This window comes from Podarcis gaigeae (assembly GCF_964106915.1).
Source record: "Podarcis gaigeae genome assembly, chromosome: 4".
Lineage (NCBI taxonomy): Eukaryota > Metazoa > Chordata > Lepidosauria > Squamata > Lacertidae > Podarcis > Podarcis gaigeae.
Window position 1 is genome coordinate 50,648,822 of NC_139677.1, and position 21,363 is coordinate 50,670,184.

At 38.5% G+C, this 21,363-nt stretch overlaps 1 protein-coding gene across 4 annotated transcripts in view; it reads left to right on the forward strand.

The window, feature by feature from the left end:
* KDM6A (lysine demethylase 6A) overlaps positions 1-21,363 on the forward strand; it is a 104,477-nt gene that overhangs the window by 56,683 nt on the left and 26,431 nt on the right. For 2 of the 4 annotated variants that reach the window (XM_083734667.1, XM_083734669.1), the window contains exons 10-18: positions 343-469; positions 2,323-2,421; positions 3,030-3,249; positions 3,785-3,919; positions 4,362-4,511; positions 4,993-5,088; positions 6,691-6,795; positions 8,718-9,113; positions 13,375-14,150. In XM_083734667.1, the coding sequence (XP_083590793.1) occupies positions 343-469; positions 2,323-2,421; positions 3,030-3,249; positions 3,785-3,919; positions 4,362-4,511; positions 4,993-5,088; positions 6,691-6,795; positions 8,718-9,113; positions 13,375-14,150 (2,104 nt within the window). The remainder of the gene's footprint in view (positions 1-342; positions 470-2,322; positions 2,422-3,029; positions 3,250-3,784; positions 3,920-4,361; positions 4,512-4,992; positions 5,089-6,690; positions 6,796-8,717; positions 9,114-13,374; positions 14,151-21,363) is intronic. The other 2 variants (XM_083734670.1, XM_083734668.1) reach the window with 1 other exon arrangement.

Below are 21,363 nucleotides of genomic sequence, written 5' to 3' on the forward strand. Positions count from 1 at the left end.
GCCAAAACAGCGGTTTGTTTCAAACTATAGTTTGAAGGTTAGAGAGGCCCCCTTCCTGCTGAATGAATATCTGGTGCCTACTGAATACTTTTCTTTCTTCCTGCAGGCTTTTAATTGAATTCTGATTTTATAGCCATAAATAATTTTTAATTTCATTGTATTGAGTCTCCTCTTGGACATGATTGTAATTAAGTAGTATAAATTGTTTAAAATTAATAAAAAAATTAACCACAACTTCTTGTTTGAACAACATGAGTTGATGTCTGAATCAGGCCAGTGAGTAGCAATAACATCCCTGCTGAAATACAAATAGCCATGTATATGTATATATTCTTTTTTTAGGGTGGATGCATCACACAGTGGATCAGTTAGGAGATAAAGCCACCAAGGAAAACTATGCTATTCAGTGTCTCCAGAAGTCTCTAGAGGCAGATCCCAATTCTGGGCAGTCCTGGTATTTCCTTGGAAGGTAAAATGGGTGGTATACCATTTAAATACATTTTGAAAGTCTGCGATATTAACACATGCATACACTGAAAGAACAAATGTCTGATTTAATCTTAGTATGAAAACCACAGAGCTAGTACTTTATCTGAGGTTAATTATTTTGGGGGGGAAATGTGTCATTGCTAGGATAATATAGCCTTTGTAGCATGTATGACATTGTTCATTATAAGTATAGCAAAATAACTTCAGCAAAACCATTATTTAGATCATTATTTGGAGATAAGACATTTGTGTTCTTTGTAATCTACCCAAAGTGATGTTGTTAGTATCCTCTTTATGTTCTAACCCAGTCCTTTACAACTGTGAAGAAACCAAGCCATACATAGCTCATCATTAACGCTAGGTAACACAGTTCCCAGCTTTATAAGACTGTTTTTGCTCCCTGCTTGAGAATGCAGAAAACAAAGGGGATGTCAAAGCACCTTGCATCACCACCACCACCACCATCATCACTTATACCCTGCCCATCTGACTGGGTTTCCCCAGCCACTGAGCGGCTTCCCACAAAATATTAAAAATACAATAAAACATCAAACATTAAAAACTTCCCTAAACTTCAGATGTCTTCTAAAACTCAGACTGTTGTTTATTTCCTTGACATCTGATGGGAGGGCGTTCCACAGGGTGGGTGCCACTACCAAGAAGGCCCTCTGCCTGGTTCCCTGTAACTTCGCTTCTTGCAGTGAGGGAACCGCCAGAAGGCCCTTAGAGCTGGACCTCAGTGTCCGGGTTGAACGATGGGGGTGGAGATGCTCCTTCAGGTATACTGAGCTGAGGCCACAGTGTGTAGTTAGTGAGCTGTGTTGGTTTGATAGACCTGTTCTAGCCTTACCACATCTTCCTGTGTTGTTTAATGCCTGCTTCTTCCTGTGTTGTATGGTGTTAATACTTGAAGAAGGGAGCGGGTGGTGCTGTGGTCTAAACCACTGAGCCTCTTGGGCTTGCTGATCAGAAGGCTGGCAGTTTGAGTCCGCGCAACAGGGTGAGCTCCCATTGCTCTGTTCCAGCTCCTGCCAATCTAGCAGTTCGAAAGCATACCAGCATACATGCTTAACCGTCCAGGGGTCCTTTACCTTACCTGATACTTGAAGATAGTATTTTTACACTATCTCAGCAACTGAAAAATAAATCCGAATGGCTAATTTTGTATAGGTACTATTGTTGAAAAAACATGGGTGCTTACATTGGAAAGAGCACTATTAGATAAAAAATAAACTATTGTAAATATTCTAGAATTTATCAATCCCTGGCATTTTCATGTCACTTCCTTTTATTTAATATTAAAAATTATTCTGTTCCAATAGGCTGTTTATTTGAAGGCAGGGACCCATATATTAAAGTTCATGTGTGTTTTCAGACTACAGCACATCACAGATGAAACTGTAAACGTAGTTTATTTATTATTTTATTTTATTATTTATACAAGGATCACAGGATGGTTTACAATATGAAAAATACATAAATACAGTACATAACATAGTAACAACCCCCCCAACTTTTCTTTCTTTATTTATTTGCTTACTTACTAAATTTCTATTTAGAGAACAAATAAATAAGGTAATCTTTTTGTATTTCATGAAGTGACCCAGTTTTGGTTGTCCTGAAATTGATAGTTTGCTACTTTCATTTTCACAATGTTCTTTAGTAGATGGAACATTCCACTGGAGTTCGTTTAAATATATGAAGTATAGTGTATACATATTGAGACAGCAGGTTTTTGCAATATGTAGGTTAACCACTGATATTAAAGGTAAACTTTTGCCAAATTGTGCTCAGATATGTAGATTGATAAATACACATTTTCTTTCCCCGCAGGTGCTATTCAAGTATTGGGAAAGTTCAGGATGCCTTTATATCTTATAGGCAGTCTATTGATAAATCAGAAGCAAGTGCAGACACATGGTGTTCTATAGGGTAAGTAACTACATTTCCCCCTCGTAATAAAGTCATGTGTTTGAGCAGTACAACTTTAAACCCCCAGTGATATTTTAACTGTAATACAAAATTATTAAAACAAAAAAAATTCCTTCCAGTAGCACCTTAAAGACCAACTAAGTCAGTTCTTGGTATGAGCTTTCGTGTGCATGCACACTTCTTCAGATACACTTAATTATTAATTTTTCCTTATTAATTTTTAATTAATTTTTCCTTATTGCTATATATAATGTGTAGTATGTACTCTTAAAAGCTAGCACTAAAACTTACTTTTAGATGTAATTGACTAAGGATTACAGTTGTATAATTCAGTTTAAAATAAGTTTTGGGGAGTGGCTTCCACCCATTCCATTGTAGCAAATTAAGGTTTGCAGCTATTGTGTTCAGGAAGATGGTTCCAGAACAATTTCTGGATTTTCCAAAAATCATACAATTTATAAAGCTGTATTATTGGATTTTCCAAATGTGAAACATGCACTTGTCTTTTATTTATTATTATCTAGAAGAGCTTGGTTAGTATACTGAGACACACCAAAGGGCTGGGAGTGATATTTGTCATTGATAATTGTATTCATCTTTCTCTTCAGTGTGCTGTACCAGCAGCAGAATCAGCCTATGGATGCATTACAGGCCTATATCTGTGCTGTACAGCTGGACCACGGTCATGCTGCAGCCTGGATGGACCTTGGCACCCTCTATGAGTCCTGCAACCAGTCTCAGGATGCCATTAAATGCTACTTAAATGCAACCAGAAGCAAAAATTGTAGTAATACCTCTGCACTTGCAGCACGGATAAAGTATTTACAGGTAAAAACTTGGGTCTAAGAAGAGGGACACATTTAACTGACCTGGGTAGGGAGAAGGAATGAAAAAAACTAAGGACACAATATAATATGTGATTGTTTTGTGAATTGTGTGATCTGTTTCCATATACATTCTAAACATATCATAGCTTGCAGTTTCATTTAATTTCTCATTTTAAGTGGGTCTCTCTTAAGTATTTTTTTCTACCTTGATATAATTTATGCATATTTTGTGTTGTCTACATTTTAAGTTATCATAGCATTTAGTGAGAATACACACACTATCCTTTGCTCTTGTTTGCAGTTTCAGAACCAAAGCGCTAATGAGACCTCTGAAATCAGAGCTCAACTTTGTTCTGATTCTCACAAAGGTTTATATTCTGGTTACCCTCTTTATCCTTAGCACTTCTCTGAAACCCCAGAACTAAAATGTATTCTTTCTAAGACACAGTAGAATACGGAATTTAGGAAGATTTCATGGACTTGATCTTACTAAATTAGGCGTGTGTTAAATTTACTTTTTACATAATTTTTCCTAGGCTCAGTTGTGTAACCTACCACAAGGTAGTCTACAGAATAAAACTAAATTACTTCCTAGTATTGAGGAGGCATGGAGCCTACCAATCCCCGCAGAGCTTACCTCCAGGCAGGGTGCCATGAACACAGCACAGCAGGTGAGAAGTTGGGTTATGTTCTGCAGGTGCCCAGCTTTTTAAGGGTTCTTTTCAATCAATCTGTAGTAGTCAAGCGTATTTTGCTGTAGCACAGGGCTAGTTTTCAGTGGTAACAAGACTAATTAGCAAAGGGAGATTAAGAATAGGCTCCCTGTGATTTGGAGGAAATATGGGGGAACCAATTTAGAACCTTTGTGGATTTTCATGATTACCAGAAAGATTTCATCCCACATAGAAATTGCGGCAGACTTTTGTTTTAAAAACACCCCCATGAAAGGTACACATTGCTCCTTTGATGCTATGGAAATTGGTTTTCAATAAATGAGATCAGCATAGTCACACAGCCCTTATTAAAATGTGCAGCTGGTAAAAGATATGTAGCTTAAGGAACATTTAAAAATGTATAGAACCATATATTTTTTCTTCCTCCTTTGATTCCTAGGCTTGTAAACCTCATCAAAATACTGAACCTGTACTAGGCCTCAGTCAAACACCTATTTCACAGCAATTGCCACTACACATGATTCCTTCTAGCCATGTAGATGACCTGTCCAGTCCAGCCAAGAGGAAAAGAACATCTAGTCCAACAAAGGTATATATTCTCATAAAAAGCCCCACTCAATTACAAGAATCTGGCATCTAGGAGTATGAGTCTGTTGTTCAGATAACTCTTTTAAATGACAATCAGAATAGCAATGTTCACAATGATGACATTGCACTAGGAGTAGTTGAACATTGCAGTAGCTATAACAATAGCATACTGAAAGTTAGGGGGGGATCATGCCATTTTGTCTACCACCTTTGCTTATATTTAGAATGCTTAATCATCACATTAATAATATTGTAAGAACTAAGATGAATTTTGATAAACTTCTAAGTCCACCATTTGGTTTTATTTAATTCTTCATCACAGTTGATTATCTTTTACTTTTTATTCCATGATGATTATATTAACCAATACTGAATTATATATAGCAGTATTTTTAAAGGAAATATTCTTAACTTGTAGTGGACAGTTTTAATAATTTCTTTCACCGTTATAGTCACATTTTTAATGTTAATGTTTTCCTTAGAACACTTTAGAAGCTTGGAGCAGTGGCCATACAATGTCACATCCTCCAGTACAACAACAAGTACATTCTTGGTGCTTGACACCACAGAAATTACAGGTAAATTACAGAAAGCCTATTGTAATTTTTTCATAAAGTACTTAAGTCCATGCAGCACAATCATATTTTTTCTCATCTTCTGACATATCTCCAAGCTTTCATTAATTCTTTCCTTTTAATTCATATTTTTGATCTAAAATATTTGCAGTTTTATACAAATGACTTTTCCTATTTTTATCTTTCACTGAGCACCCTAAAGCACTATATAAATCATGAGCAGCATATGGTGCTCTCTAGATCAGGGGTTGGCAGCCTTTTTGGACCAGAAGGCACATTTTGAATTTTGAAAAAGCGCTAGTTACAGAATTTTAGAGAATGCAGTTATTACTGCTTCCCAACCCCCACTATCTTCATGTGGAAAGCTGTCTTGATTGTGGCAAACTCACAATAATGATGTACATGCATACAAAATGGTGCTGTTGCTGTCTTATAATAGGGAACGCGCCCCCCCCCCCCGCCAGTATTAAGAAGAATATACAAGGTAGCCACACCACACTCGTTCTTTCTTGCATACACTCACACCTACAGATGATAGATGAAACCAGCATCTTTCTCATTCATAAACACACACTTCATTTATACATAACCACAAATACATCTCCTGCTCTCTATCTCTGCTGCAGTACATCTCTCTCAATCACAACACAAACGGTGCATACTTGAGCAACCATCACCACCCCATTCAGAAAAGCCCTATAATGGGAAAAGAAAATGCCTGCTTATTCACCTCCCTCCCAAATCTATAACAATACATGAGAGTCACATGCCCAGGGCCCCCAAGGAAAGCCTTCAGGGGTGTCAAGTTGGCATTCCCTACTCTGGATGTTGTTGGACAATTCCCATCCGACCCAGGCATCATGGGCAATGGTCAGGGTTGATGGGGGATGGAGTCCAACAACATATGGAATTCACTGTGTTACCTATAACCATTAAACACTTTGTAGAACTTTTTGTTAAAAATTGCTTTATTTTACAGTTTTATCATGGTAAAATATAGTTGAATGTGTAGCAGGATAATAATAGTTATATACTGTGTTTTGGCTTTAAAAACAAAATACACTTGCTTTGTATAATATATATCCACAACTTCATGCATTTCTCTTCCTTATTCTGAGTCAGAGCCTAGGGCAGCCTTTGTCTCATTGAGGGCTAGATTGTAGCTATTGCTTCCCTTCCCCAACAACAAAATTGTTTCTCTCCCAAAGGAAGGGAAATTTTAGAGAGAATTGCTGAATAAATTTAGGAAATAAATAAGTGCTCTCAACAGTTGCCACTGTGCTTACACAACTGATGTGCTGTTGCCTACAAAATAGCATGAATTTTCCCAGGCTTCACTATCTGCTTGTATGATAAGAATTTATTGGTCAGAGATGATGGGAATAGTAGTCATTGATTTCTTATCTATGGTTTACTTAATTTGAGTAGGTTGTGTATCTGTTTATTTTTAGTACAACTTGTTTCAAGGAAAGGAATTGATGGACTGAATGGGGTGCATATAATAACAAACAGATAGTGTCAGAAGATTTTTGTCACGTGAATTGTTATAAACAAATCTAAACTTATGCAGGGGGCCTAAGTAATTTTTTAAAATTTATTTTCTAGCACTTGGACCAGCTGCGTGCAAATAGAAATAATTTAAATCCAGCACAGAAACTTCTGCTGGAACAGCTGGAGAGTCAGTGTGTCATGATGCAGCAACACCAGCAGGTGCCAACAAAAAACATTTGTTTCTGTTTTGTACATATCCTGTCTTAATTATCTTTTTTCTTTTCCAAACAATTGCCAACAAGCTGAAGAAGTCATAGGGTGGAATCCAGTCTTGAAGGAGCTGACTTCTCCTTGCACAACAAGAATTTTCCCTTCCTTTATTTTCCCCTGCAGCCCTCTGCACCCCCCAAATCTGTTTCAGGGGATTTCTCCAACACTGGAGTGTGTGTTAGAGGCTGCAGGGGAGAGGAAAAGGTGGTCCCTTGCACTAGTGGAAGTCTGTATGTTGACATGCGCATAGGCAAGTGTTGGATGCAACCCATAGTCATGCCTCAAGAGCTCTGTGAATTCGAGAACTTTAGACATTCTTTTTACTAAAATGTGTATGTTGAAGACATGCTAGCCACTAAGTGATATTTAGAAGGTTTGTAACTAGTGTTAAACATCTTGCTTCCCAGCTAAGATGAATATGGCAACTAGTTAGTGTCCTGCAATAACTCATCACACAATGATTGATATAGTAGCATGCATTCAGACAATGAAATTTAACCTATATGACTAGCATAATGTGTGAACTCAGTCCTTAGATCTGATCAAGAATTTTATAAAAATAAAGAAATCTTTAATTTTTCTTGGATTGGAGGTCAAGGACTTCCTTCACCATATGATACAATATGGTGTCTAGGTGGAAATGCTGCGAAAGAAGAACTGTTTCATTTGCAGCTCCTACCAGCTAACTGGAACAATCATTTTGAGGAACTGTTCTCCTCTGAAATCATATTTATTACATGATGATGTATGTACTGCCTCAGACTTCTCCAGACTCCTTCTGTTGGAAGGGAAAGGACCAGCAAGGCAGCGTACATTATTATACTCCTTTATTACATGCTATCACTTCTCTCCCCGTTTTCTCCACTTGTAAAGTATGGGTGAGATCCATATGTTTCTGGGCTCCATATTATGAGCTGGTTTTGACATTTAAAGCCCTAAATTATTGTCACCTGGTATCTTTAAGGGCAACCTTATTTCATATGTGCCCCATCATATACTCTGGCATTGGGGACATTGCTCCAGCTGCCAGTGCTGAACGAAGTTTCATTGATGTCTACTAGGAGCAGATCTTTCTTGGTGAGGCTGCCAGTTTTGTGGAATGCCCTCTTCTGAGAGGTCTGCCAGGCCCTGGTGCTGTGCTTTTTCAGAAAGCTTTTGGGCAAAACTGATTTGAGTTTTGTGCTGACTGATGGCACTGTTAATAAAAATCTAGCAAAAATAAGCAATAATTATTGATCATTTTTAATTGTTTTAGACATGTGAATTGGTTTTTATTATGTATTTTGTGTTTCTAGTTTTAATGTCAACTCTGTATGTTGACTACTTTTCTATACTACTTGACAGGAATAATCAGACACACACACACACACACACACACACACACACACGGTGCCTGGAAAAAGAATTATCAAATTTTCACAAATACTTATGAATAGAAGATTGTTTTGCACCTGAGTACATGTGTGTGTGTGATGTAGCTTAAGCAAGGTTTCCATGTTTCTTGTGTTACAAGTGCATAGATGACTTATGAACAGCACACATATTTGCAAATTGCAGCTTTTGCTTACAAAAGACTCACAAATGATCTTCTGACCTTTTAACCCTTAATGTATGTGCTATTTCAGAGGAAAAAACCAGAAACATGGCATTATTAAGAAGTCACTCTTATCTGGTTGTAATGTATGAAGCGCCATTTGTGACAGATTCAAAGGAATCAGAAGAAAATATTACATCCGCTAAGAGCATTTTCTTGAGTATCATAGTTTCAGTGTGTCATATCTATTTAACAAAACAAAAAAACCCCTCATGAAATACATGATTCTGTAAGTTATTCTGCTAACATTCTTTATATTTTACTTGCTTTTTATTAGATGAGGCAGACGGGAGTTGCACAGGTACGATCTACTGGAATTGCTAATGGGCCAACAGCTGACTCGTCTTTGCCTACAAACTCTGTCTCTGGTCAGCAGCCTCAGGTTGCTCTAACCAGAGTGCCTAACATCACGCAGCATGGAATCCGTCCAACCTGCCCTGGGCAACCTATGGCAAATGGACCCTTTCCAGCAGGCTCAGTTCCCTGCAGCACAGCAAGAACGCTGGGTAGTACAGACACTATTTTGATAGGCAATAATCACATAACAGGAAGTGGAAGTAATGGAAACGTGCCTTACCTGCAGCGAAACGCACTCTCTCTACCTCATAACCGCACAAACCTGACCAGCAGCGCAGAGGAGCCGTGGAAAAAACAACTATCTAACTCCACTCAGGTACGTGCTATATTTTTTATGTTGTATAGCAGAATGTGAGTACAGGAATATATTTTTTGCAGGGTTTTTATCACATTCTGTGATCAGAAAGACCAGAAAACATTCAAACCTGCACATTATAATGGAAAGCTATTTCTTTATATATATAAAGGGAAGGGAATGGAATAGAGTGTAATTATTTTATCATTTCATTTTTGTACAGATGCTTGACGTATAAAATTGCAAGTTTTAAAAATAATATGGTCTACTAATTGCTTTGGTAAAATAGCATCTGTTTTAATCCTGATTTGTTTTCCAAGGCAATAAGGAACTGGTAATAAATATTTTTGTCAGGAAAATAATGAAATAATATTACAGGCTAATTCTAAAAAAACACACAAAAGCAGCAATTAATACAAAGCATAAGTACTTAGTTAAATACTTGGCACTATCACTGTTGTTTTTCTGAAATCGGAAAGCCAGGCTTCAGTATTTTCTAGCCGTGTAATAACTTGTACTGGATAGTCATATGTTTTTAGTTTCACAATTAATCTTTATCAGCTGTCTTTGTTTCTTGCTTTTTAAGATGTTTGGCTTTAATGTAGTGTTGAATTCATCACTAGAGTAGCGGTTAATCACAGAGGTTACTTACTGGCCATGCATGTCCGCTTTCCTGGTAGTAGCACAACAATTAAATTCTAAGCGCTATAAAAAGTTGTGCAAAGAGTGAATGGTTGAAAAATTGTTTCAGTATTCAACACTGTTCAGCTACATAACATATAGGTATACTATTGTTGATTTCTTTGTAGTTTGGAGCCATGGTTTTTTTTTTAAGTGACCAGGACAAAAATCTAGAAATACTTTGGAACACCTTGAGAGTTTCCTCTGAAATTAACATTGCCTATCTCTCAGATGTTCTCATTAAACAACTTAATTTAATCTCAAGGATGATCTTCATATTTAATTGGCACCCACGTTCAGCACTGGGTTCATATCACACATTCAGAATAAACCATACCATGATAGCTCTCACCCCTCTTCAATGAGAGCCTCCCACAGACTGTGGGATGCAATTGGTGTGTGTGTTTGTGTGTATGTGTGGAATGTTTAAAGGCAATTAAGACAAACCCCACTGAAAATGGAGATCACTTCCTGCTGTGGTTTTGCAGGCTAGACTTCGATGTGGCGGAAGGCAGCTTTATTGTGTAGCACTGTTCCCGCCCTGCTTTTACCTGATTACCATTATTCCTTACATGAATGTAAGGAATACATTCCTTCTTTTGCTGGGTGCTTTACAAAATCCAGCATGTTTGATTTTTAAGCCACCTTAGTTGCCTTTCTATTACATTACATGGAGTGTTCGCCTCTTAAATTTGGCAGTTCTCCAAGAGGCTAAACACTGTGGGATAGCAAAGAAGTCAACACCAGGAGTCATAGAATAATGTAACAAAGGCAGTAGAGCTTTGAATTGAACTAAAGGTGGCGTTTAGTCTCCGTCTCTCAAAGTCCGTTTGTTCCTGATTTTTATGTGATTTTATGTCAAGGTCAAATAGTTTCTGCCAAATTCAGTGTTTCTTACAATAAACTCTGAAGAGCTGCTAAATGAAGATCAACAAGATCAACACCTACATCCTCAGCAATCAGGCTTTAAAAACCCACCGCAAAATATCATACATACAATCGATTATATATTTTGTAAAGTGGTTTAGCCATTTGTTCTTTATACATTTGGATGTCTTTGAAGATATCATCGCCAAACTCTACACAAGGGTTCCTGAGCTGGGGGCAGCAGTTTTTGTTGACATTGGGATGCTGGGCACCATTTTGAATCAAGCTGGTGGCCTGAAGTATGACTTCACCCAATATTTGGTGTGACAGGTCCAAACTACACCAATTTTAATGCCTCCAAAGATACCATCACATGATGGACCCAGGTTGTACTCACATAGACATCTTTGAAGATATTGTAACCCACTTTGGAATGACAGTTCTAGCCTGCACCAATTTGGATACCTCTGAAGATACTGTCATCCAACTTGGAATGAGAGCTCCTGAGGTGGTGGACTTTGTCTATGTTTCAATGCTTAGAACCATTTTGAAACAAGATAGGTTTTGAAATGTGAGTTGGCTGTCACTTCAGCCAGTTTGGGGTGTGATGGGTCCAATGTATGCTGATGTGGATGCCTCTAAATATTTTAAAGACTGTGAAAGTATTTGGTGTGAAAGGTTGCAAGTGTGCCAATTTTGATGCATCCTGGGATATTGTCACTCAACTTGGTGTGATGGTTCCTGAGGTGGAGGCAGTGGTCCTTGTTTATATTTGGATGCCTGATGCCATTTTGAATCAAGATGGCCGACTGAAATGTGACTTCACCCAGTTTTGCATGTTGGTTCCAAAGTTTCCCAAGGTGGAGGTTTTGCCTATGTTTGTATGCTGTTGGATGCAATGAGATATGTGCCATTGTATGTGGCATAGCCCTAAACTGCAAATTACATTATCCATTTAAAAATCACATTTTTTTGTGGGGTAGGGTTGGAGTTTCTTTGAATTCCTGGGCAATGCCAGGCAGTCGTTGCTAAGATGATATGGAAGAATATTACCTGCGGCAGTTTAACAGTTCGGACTCTTGGATCTGAATGACAGTAGAAGCAGACAAACTCTTTTAATTTAGAACTCTTAAAGAACAACCCACTGCCTACTCTACATGCAGCTCTTGAAGCCAAAAGGCTTTGCCATCCCTGCTTCAGTGGCTCTCAAATACAAAGCAATGAGGGTGGGGGGTAGTGACTCATTTCCAAAAAGCAGTAGGAAATGGAAGGGCTAAACTTTAACCATGCGGGGAGCCACTAACTAAAGTGAATTAATTGGTTTTGAATAATTGTATTAATTGGGAATTAATTGATACTGTTATAATTGGGCTATTATTGGGGAAATATTGGGAAACTAATAAAAATTTATTTGGCAAAAAAGGGAAAGAAATGGAAGGGGGAAATGCATCGCTTGGAGATAATTTCGGTAGGTGGAGGGGGCTGGAGAGAAGAGGATACAGATCAGGGGAGGAAGTATGAAAAGAGGGTTATATATGGGTTGAATATGAAAGTATCTTGATTTACAAAAGTTTGTAATAATTAACAAACTTTTACTAATTAAATAGACAAATTTTAATAAATAATTAAACAGTTATTTGCACATTAGAAAAGCTAGAATGCTTATCAAGCGACAGGCCACACTGCTTGTAACTGAAGAAAAGTTATAGTCAAAAAACACCTGGATGGTAATACACTGCTTCAGTGTCATAAAAGAACCATGCAGCTTTTTTTACGGGTGCATCTCTCCATTTTGGGACTCCTTAGTTGGGTGTATTATTGCCTTAATGTTAATTTCTTGATAGCAAAGCTGTTTACATGTGCATATAGCCCCAGTTCAGAGGGACTGTGATGAATCCAGATATTGTCTTCATTGCTAGGCTGCCTCAGATTTATAAATTTCTGACAATTAAATGCTTTTTCATAGCTGACTGGAAAAGGTTATTTTCTAGGGTGTTTTTAGGTCATATAGAGATTTCAGGGCACATGGGTTGTTCTCTCAATTATTCTTGTTTAAGTAAAGTTGTAGAATTATGTCAGATCTTGAGTCTAAGGGGCAAAAATGTCTTTCTAAGGCCTGGTGGTTATAATATCCATAGTTTTGAAGCTCTTAGGTTTTACTAACTAAGAGGGAGATAAGACATAACAATATTTGCAATCCACTTGTTTTATAGATGGGACTTAAAGGTATTTGCTTTGCTATGTATTGTTAATCATTTAATGTATTTTGCAAATAGCCACTTGCTCTATGGCCTATGGCACATAAGAATTGCCCTCAAGGCAAACAGTTGAGTTTCTAGTGTACATTCAGCTAGTTAATAGTTAATGCCATGTAGTGTTCTGGGATCTTTGCACGTGGCTGTCTGTCCTTATCCCTTCTCAAAATGAGCTTCATGTTCAACAGTTAGTTCTGTAGTGCTGTCTCAGCTCCCTTTGCAAGAGGTTGGGGATGTGAAGGCAGCTTCTTCCCACTGACATTTTAATTTCAAGGTTGCTTTTGTGAGCACACAACATTTTTCTGTTTACTTGAAAATTTGTGTTTAAAACTAATGAAAATGTGCAAATTACATTTGATTTCTGTCATGCAGTGTTTTTGTGCAAGTATCTAACTTACATACAACCAGGGATGTCCAAGGTTGTTATTATAGATATAGATAGAGATATTTAAATACTAAACTATTTTTCTTTTCTTTAGGGGCTTCACAAAGGTCAGAGTTCACATTTGGCAGGTCCTAATAGTGAACGACCTCTTTCTTCCACTGGGCCTTCCCAGCATCTCCAGGCAGCTGGCACTGGTATTCAAAATCAGAATGGACATCCTACCATGCCTAGCAATTCAGTAACACAGGGGGCTGCTCTCAATCACCTCCCCTCTCACACTGCTACCTCAGGTGGACAACAAGGCATTACCTTAACCAAAGAGAGCAAGCCTTCAGGAAACACATCAGCAGTGCCTGACACAAACAGGCATTCTGGAGAGACACCTAACAGCACTGCCAGTGTAGAAGGACTTCCTAATCATGTCCATCAGGTGACGGCAGATGCTGTTTCTAGCCCTAGCCATGGAGATTCTAAGTCACCAGGTTTACTTAGTTCAGACAATCCTCAGCTCTCTGCCTTGTTGATGGGAAAAGCCAATAACAATGTGGGTACTGGAACCTGTGACAAAATCAATAACATTCATCCACCTGTTCATACAAAGACTGAGAATTCTGTTGCCTCCTCACCATCTTCAGCCATTTCCACAGCAACACCTTCTCCAAAATCTACTGAACAGACTACCACAAACAGTGTTACCAGCCTTAACAGCCCTCATAGTGGACATGCAGTTAACGGAGAGGCGTTGGAGGACTCCCAGAGCCCCATAAAAACCAACCCTCCTCTTATTGTTCACAAGACTAATCCCCAGATCATACCATCAATGTCGGTATCTATATATCCCAGTTCTGCAGAGGTTCTAAAAGCATGCAGGTAAGTGATCAAACTCCTCTAAAAGAAAATCTGTAATTTTATGTTCCAAGTGATTTTTTTTTTAAATGGTTGAAGTTGCTATTTAAAGGAATATGAAGTATTCAGCTGTAACTATAAATTAATTTATTTTTACATACTGTAGATCTTATTTGAGAATGACTTGTTTTGAAGTTGTTTAGAATAAAGTTAGCTTTAGCTATAACTTGGGGGGGGGGGAGAGAGAATTAAATGAAATTTATGTCAGTATATTGAACAATAACTAGCTTGAAATGTATATACTGAAAATATGTATTTGTGACCTATTAGTGAACTTGAATATTTATTTGTCAGACTTTAGAATCTCCTAGGATTTCTATTATAGAGATTAAGGCCAGGAAACAAAGGGCCATGGAATTAGTTTCATTATTCTAAATGTATGACATACTGCTGCCTGGCATATTGAATTGCATAAACAAATATCCAATTTTTGGCATAGAAACTGCTTTGGTTGCCCTGTATGATAACCTCTGTTGAGATAAAGACAGGGGACAGGGGTCCCTGTTAATTCTCCTCTACCTCTCAGCAGATTTCGATACAATTGACAATGGTACCCTTCTGGAATGGCTGTCCAAATTAGGGGTGAGGGATGTATATGTCCAGAGGGTGATGTTTGGAGAGTGTTATTTGACCACATGGAACCTACAATTTTGGATTCCTCAGGGTTCAATTTTATTCCCTGTGTTGTTTAACATCTGGATGAAACCTCTGAGTGGGGTCATCCAGTGCTTTGGAGTACGTTGTCAGCAATGTACTGATGGCATCCAGCTATGCTCCTCCTTTAATCCTGATTTAAGAGTGTGGTTCCCTAGACCAGATGGATTGTATGTTGCCTGCTCTTTATGGGGTTACAGTCCCTCTGAAGGAGTTGGTACTCAGCTTGGGGGTCCTTCTGGATCCATTGTTGTCACTACAGGCTCAGGTGACCTCAGTGGCATGGAGCACCTTTCATTAGCTTTGGTGGTGGCTGAGCTGTGTCCCTATCTGGACAAGGATAGTCTAACTTCTGTGCAAGTAGATAAATAGGTACTGCTCCGGCGGGAGGTAAACGGCATTTCTGTGCACTACTCTGGTTTGTCAGAAGCAGCATAGTCATGCTGGCCACATGACCCGGAAGCTGTACGCTGGCTTCCTCGGCCAGTAAAGCGAGATGAGCGCCGCAACCCCAGAGTCATCCACGACTGGACCTAACGGTCAGGGGTGCCTTTACCTTTACCTTAACCTTCAGGTTAGATTATTGCAATGCATTATACCTGGGGCTGCCTCTGAAGATAGTTCGGAATCCTCAGCTGGTGCAGAATTCGGCAATCAGGTTGCTCACTGGGACAAGACAGTTTGAGCATGTAACACTGATCCTGGACCAACTGCATTGCCTGCTAGTTAGTTTCCGCGCTCAATTCAAAGTGTTTGTTTTGACCTATAAAGCCTTAAATGGCTCAGGACCGCAATACCTCAAGGACTGCCTCTCCCCATATGGACCTACCCAGACCCTGTGATCATCCTCTGAGGCCCTTCTTTGTGTACCTCCACTGCGAGAGATCTGGAGGGTGGCAACACAAGAACGGGTCTTTTCGGTAGTGGCTCCCTGCTTATTGATTGCTCTCCCCAGGGAGGCTTGCCTGACACCTTCGTTACATATCTTTAGGTGCTAGGCAAAAACATTCCTGTTCTCCCAGGCCTTTGGCCAATTAAACCATCTATTTTGAATTCTCGGGGGGTATTGTTTTTGTTTGTTATTATGGTATGCATTTTTGTGTTTTTAATATTATAAACTGTCCCGTGATCTTCACATGAAGGGTAGTATTGAATTATTATTATTATTATTAGTAGTAGTAGTAGTAGTAGTAGTAGTAGTTGCACCCCACCCATCTGACTGGGTTGCCCCAGCCACTCGGGGCAACGTCATAAAACGTTAAACATTAAAAGCGTTCCAATACAGGGCTGCCTTCAGATGTCTTTTAACACAGTTGTATAGTAAAGGGTAGTTGGCCTCAATTCAAAGGAAAATTGGAAAGTCCCTTGAGTAATATAATAGAAAGCTAGCTCTTTCGATCCTGCCCAGTAGATGTCACAGTGCTTCAGAACTTTTGTGTGCAGTGTGGTCCTCTTTTACTCTGTCCCTTAATAATTGCAACTATAAGATGCAGGGGAGTAGTGTTGACTTTCAGGGACTCTTAACAGATGCGCAACCCCCCCCCCCCCCAAATTTCCCCTAGTGTTTATGTATGTAATGTGCTCTCCCCCCTACTCTTTTTTACATTCTCCCTGCCATCTGAGGTAACACAGAGGGAAGAAGATTACTACAGAAGCACAGTTGGGCCTTAGAAATGAGAGGGTCCAGAACCCTGAAGTTGGATTAAAGGCTAACATTTATTATGACATAAGCTTTCTTGGATTAGCGTCTATTTAATCATATTCAAGGAATGTTATCCTCAAGTGACAGGTATAAAGACTAATGGATGTAGAGAGAGGTTAAAAATTTGCACCCATTATCCTGCCTTCTAAGGATAATGTTCAATGCATCTGATAAACAGCTCTTAATTCATGAAAGTTTATGCCATAATAAATTGTTTAGCCTTTAAAGTGCTACAATATTCTTTGTTTACATTAGAATGGACAAGAAAATATAAAGTAGGGTAGGAGAAGGAAGAAAAGTGTTGGGGACTGACCGATAATCTAAGAGATCATAGAGCAGCAGGTGCAACAAGATTCCTAATGTCATGTTACTGAAATCTATAGTCATGTGTATATTATGTGTAAAGATTTGTTGTAAAGCTACTAAATTTCAGCATCTGTCTTAATTGCTGGGAATCCCTTTGCTACCTGTATTCTGCTTTTTAATCTGTCCTTTTAAACCTATTCTTATTTGAAAGATGTTCCATTGAATGATGCTTGCCTTTAAATTTCTGTTCATTTTTTCTACGATGTGCTCTATTAAGATGAGATTAACGAGAACTGTATATTGTTGGAAGCATGAGCTACCACTTGTAGGCATTTTATGATATATTCTGCATTATTTCACCCTCCATTGATTATTAAGGAGCCCGGGGCAGCAAACAACAAGTTTAAAATCAATGAGAAAAATTAAATACTTGAATAAAATATTTACCAGGTAATTCCTAGTATAAATATTGGTAAAATGTTTTATTAGATTTTAAATATTCAGTTAATATCCTTGCATTCTTTTATCATGCTCGGTAAAAGTATAGCACTCCTAATTTGCTGAGCAAACTTGTTAGCAACAATGAAATTTCATTTCTGACTGGTTACACACCCTTTTCATTTACTGCCATGCCCCCAATAGTGCATTAAATAAAGATACGGTTGCTTTCCAGGAACTCCATCTGCACATGAGACAAGCTGTGTAGAACATTTGTATATAGCTCTGTGTTCCATTTTATATTTAGTAGCTTTGTAGCTTTATGTTTAATATTTATAACCTCAGTAGCATGTGAGTGAAGGGTTTTATGTATTAGTAGTATATATGTTTTATCCTAGACACATAAGAACTTGTTTTTCAAAGCTTGACTGTGAATAGAAGTCATTGCTGAGGCTTAGTTAATATCTCACTTAAATCTTATATTTTGTTTTACTTAAAAATAAGGTGTGACTTCCGGAAATGGAAAGAGAATTGTAAGCAAATATATAATCTACACATTGGGCCTTAGCATAGATACAACCCTACTGGGCTCAATATTGCCTTACTTTCCAAGCCTTCCCATCCTTATTCTTTTATTATTGTTTCTTGTGATTACCAAAATCTTTAAAATCCATTTGAATGTTAGTCTTGCAATCATATAAAATGTTATCTCCTTATTTGAAATGGTTCCACAACAGCTAATTAATAACTTGGCCATTATTAATTTAATAGCAGTATATTAGTAAATATTTAACAACAGAGCTTATTAATATATTATTGATTAATGAATCCTTTGCTGCCATTCTCCTCACTGAATGAGTTGTGAACTAGCAGAGGCTTTCCATACTGGAAGTCCAGCAGGGTACGGGTGTTCTTCAATTCCTCCCCCCCCCCCCGCAACCTTCCCTACAATGTTCCACACTGTTCTGGAGGGTTCCCCAACCTTCTAGAACAGATATTTTACAAGTGTATTTAGCTGAATAGGTTAGCAGAGTTTGGGAAAATATTCCCCCATTCCCTTTAAGTTAGGCAATGCCTTCTCTGGATGGACAGTCATTTTGCGAGTGGGAGCGGAACATAGGATTTCACACTATATTTAATAGAGTTTAAACCTGTTTAAGCATCTCTATTCATCTTCCTTGAATATAATTTGTTTTCCCCATTTTTTCCCCTTTGCGTATACTTGTAAGGCCCGAGAAGATTAAAAGGATTTCAGATTTATTTCTAGAAGTTATAGAAAAATAACATATTGTTTGACAATGAAGAAATGTTTGGAATGTTTGTTTGGAATGAAGAAAGGTGGTTAATACTGTGGTTAATTCAGCCTTAAAAAATAACTAAACAGAAGCCAGATATACACATCTCATCATCTTCCCTCCCACGTCACTGTAGTGTTATGCACACAATTCTACTGTCTCCTTAAGATGAGAGGGTTGGGGAGAGTGCATGCATCTATTACAATACTGCTCTACCATATCACTTGCTGTCTGGTATATAGCTTTAAATGGCCTGAAAGAGGAAAGACAGAAAAGATAGAGCGGTGTGAGAGAAGAATGGTTGGTGTAGCTGCAACCTGTCTACTCTCTTGGAAGCAATTGTTACTTGCTGCAGGTGAATTGGAAAATCCTCAAAGATTCTTCAGGAATAAAATATTATTTATATTTTATGCAAAAAATATATATGTATTCATAACACTAAATGTTGGTCTTCTTTATTTTCTGATTTCATTGACATTTCGCTGCAAGACATATTATTTCTGACAACTTATTCTGAGGTTATTATTATTTTTTGGCAACACATTATTTTGTTAATTTTTCTTAACAGACAACGCAGGAAGCACTGAACAAAGTTCTCTTAACACCTTACCAATAGAAGAATAATTATAATTACAATTACCATTTTTTTCTGTAGCTTTTCATTTTTATTTTGGTTCACTTAGCATATCAAACCCTCCAGAAATTAATATATTCTAACAATAGATTCCAGAATTAAATAAATATTATTAAATTTTATAACACATCTATTGAATTGTAGTGTTTAAATCAAAGAAACTGTTGTTTTTGGACAATTGATCAGTTGCCTGCTTTGGATGGGGTTGTACTCACTTGAAAAGCAGGTTTGTAGTTGGGGTACTTCTGGATCCATCTTCATCACGAGAGGCTCAGGTGACCTCGGTGGCTAGTGCCTTCTGCCAGCTTTGGTTGGTAAAAGAGCTACAGCTGTTTATGAACCAGGGTTGCCTGACCACTGTCATCCATGCACTGGTAACCTCTGAGCTGGATTATTCCGATTCACTTTTTGTGAGGCTGCTCTTGATGCTTGGTCCAGAAGCTGCAGCTGGGGCAGGATATTGCCAGCATGTTACCCCACTGTTGAAACAATTGCGCTGGTTGACAATTAGCTACTGGACTAAGTTCAAGGTGGTGCTTTTGGTGTATACAGTAGACGCTTGGGTTGTGAACGTGATCTGTGCAGGAGGTACGTTCGCAACCTGCAGCACTGCATCTGCGCACACACGGGTCGCAATTCAGCGCATGCGCAAAGCGCGATTTAGTGGTTCTGTGCATGTGCGAGCGCCGAAACCTGGAAGTAACCTGTTCCAGTACTTCCAGGTTCGGTGCAGTGTGCAACCCAAAATCGCACAACCTGAAGCATCTGTAACCTGAGGTATGACTGTAAATTGCTATTCAGCTTGGGGCCAAGATATCTGAAATATCTCATCCTTTATACAGTGGTGCCTCGCAAGACGAAATTAATCCGTTCCGCGAGTCTCTTCGTCTTGCGGTTTTTTCGTCTTGCGAAGCACAGCTATTAGCGGCTTAGCGGCTTTAAGAAAAAGGAAACAAACTCGCAAGACGTTTCGTCTTGCGAAGCAAGCCCATAGGGAAAATCGTCTAGCGAAGCGACGCAAAAACCGAAAAACCCTTTTGTCTTGCGCATTTTTCGTTTTGCGAGGCATTCGTCTTGCGGGGCACCACTGTATACCAAATTGACCCCTGCACTCTACAGATGAAGATCTTACCAGATCCACACCATGTCAGAATAGGACCTTCAGTGTTGTGGCACCTAGCCTTTGGAACTCCCTCCCCTTGATTTATTATTATTATTATTATTACTACTACTACTAGACAGGTACCATCTCTCCTCTTTTTGGCACCTCCTGAAGACCGTACTCTTTTCAGTTGCCTTTTAAGCTGAGATCTTTCCCAATCTGTATCTGTATTGGATTTGTTTTAAATGTTTCACGAAGTGTTTGCTGCCCTGGGCTCATTTGAGAGGAAGGTGGGAGATGGTAGTGGTGATGATGTTGACAGTTCTCAGGATGATTTCCTATTAGCATAAAGTCAGCATAGAATGGACCCCCTGCTTTGGGAGTTGCTTTGGAGAGAAGCAGCATATTGAATTTTGATATTGAATATGGGCAGGGGAGATTTCCTTTTGACCATTCTTCTCCGGCTTGGTGCCCTCCAGATGTTGTTGGACTACAGCTCTCATCACCCCCGATCATTGGCCATTCTGGATGGGGCTGGTGGGAGATGTATTCTAAAATATCTAGAGGGCACTAGGTTGGGGAAGGGTGTTTTGATCGTGATCTGCTTAAAAGTTCAATCCTGGCTTGTATAAGTAAATAATAATAATGTAATGCTGATGTTTTCATCCAGCCACTACTCCTTCCCCAAATACTTATTTTTCATCTGTTCTTTGCTGTATGCAGTCACAGCTGTTTAATTAAATCTTTTGACTACCTCACATCAAATATTATAAAAATAGAATGTTTCTAGAGATGTCAAAAAAGACCCTGCAGCATATTTATCATTCTAGACATTTCCTGTACTGTTATAAAACTTCTGAAATTGAATAAAGCTTATCTCATGAGATCTGCAAAACACCGTAGGGCTTATTTGCACATCACTTTAAACCATAGTCAAATTAAACAATCTTTAAAATGTGGTCGTGCATCAAGCCAGAGCACACTGCTGTAATTCATGAGTTCATTCCATGCAGCACTTCACTCTACCACCTCTCCTGCTGGTATCA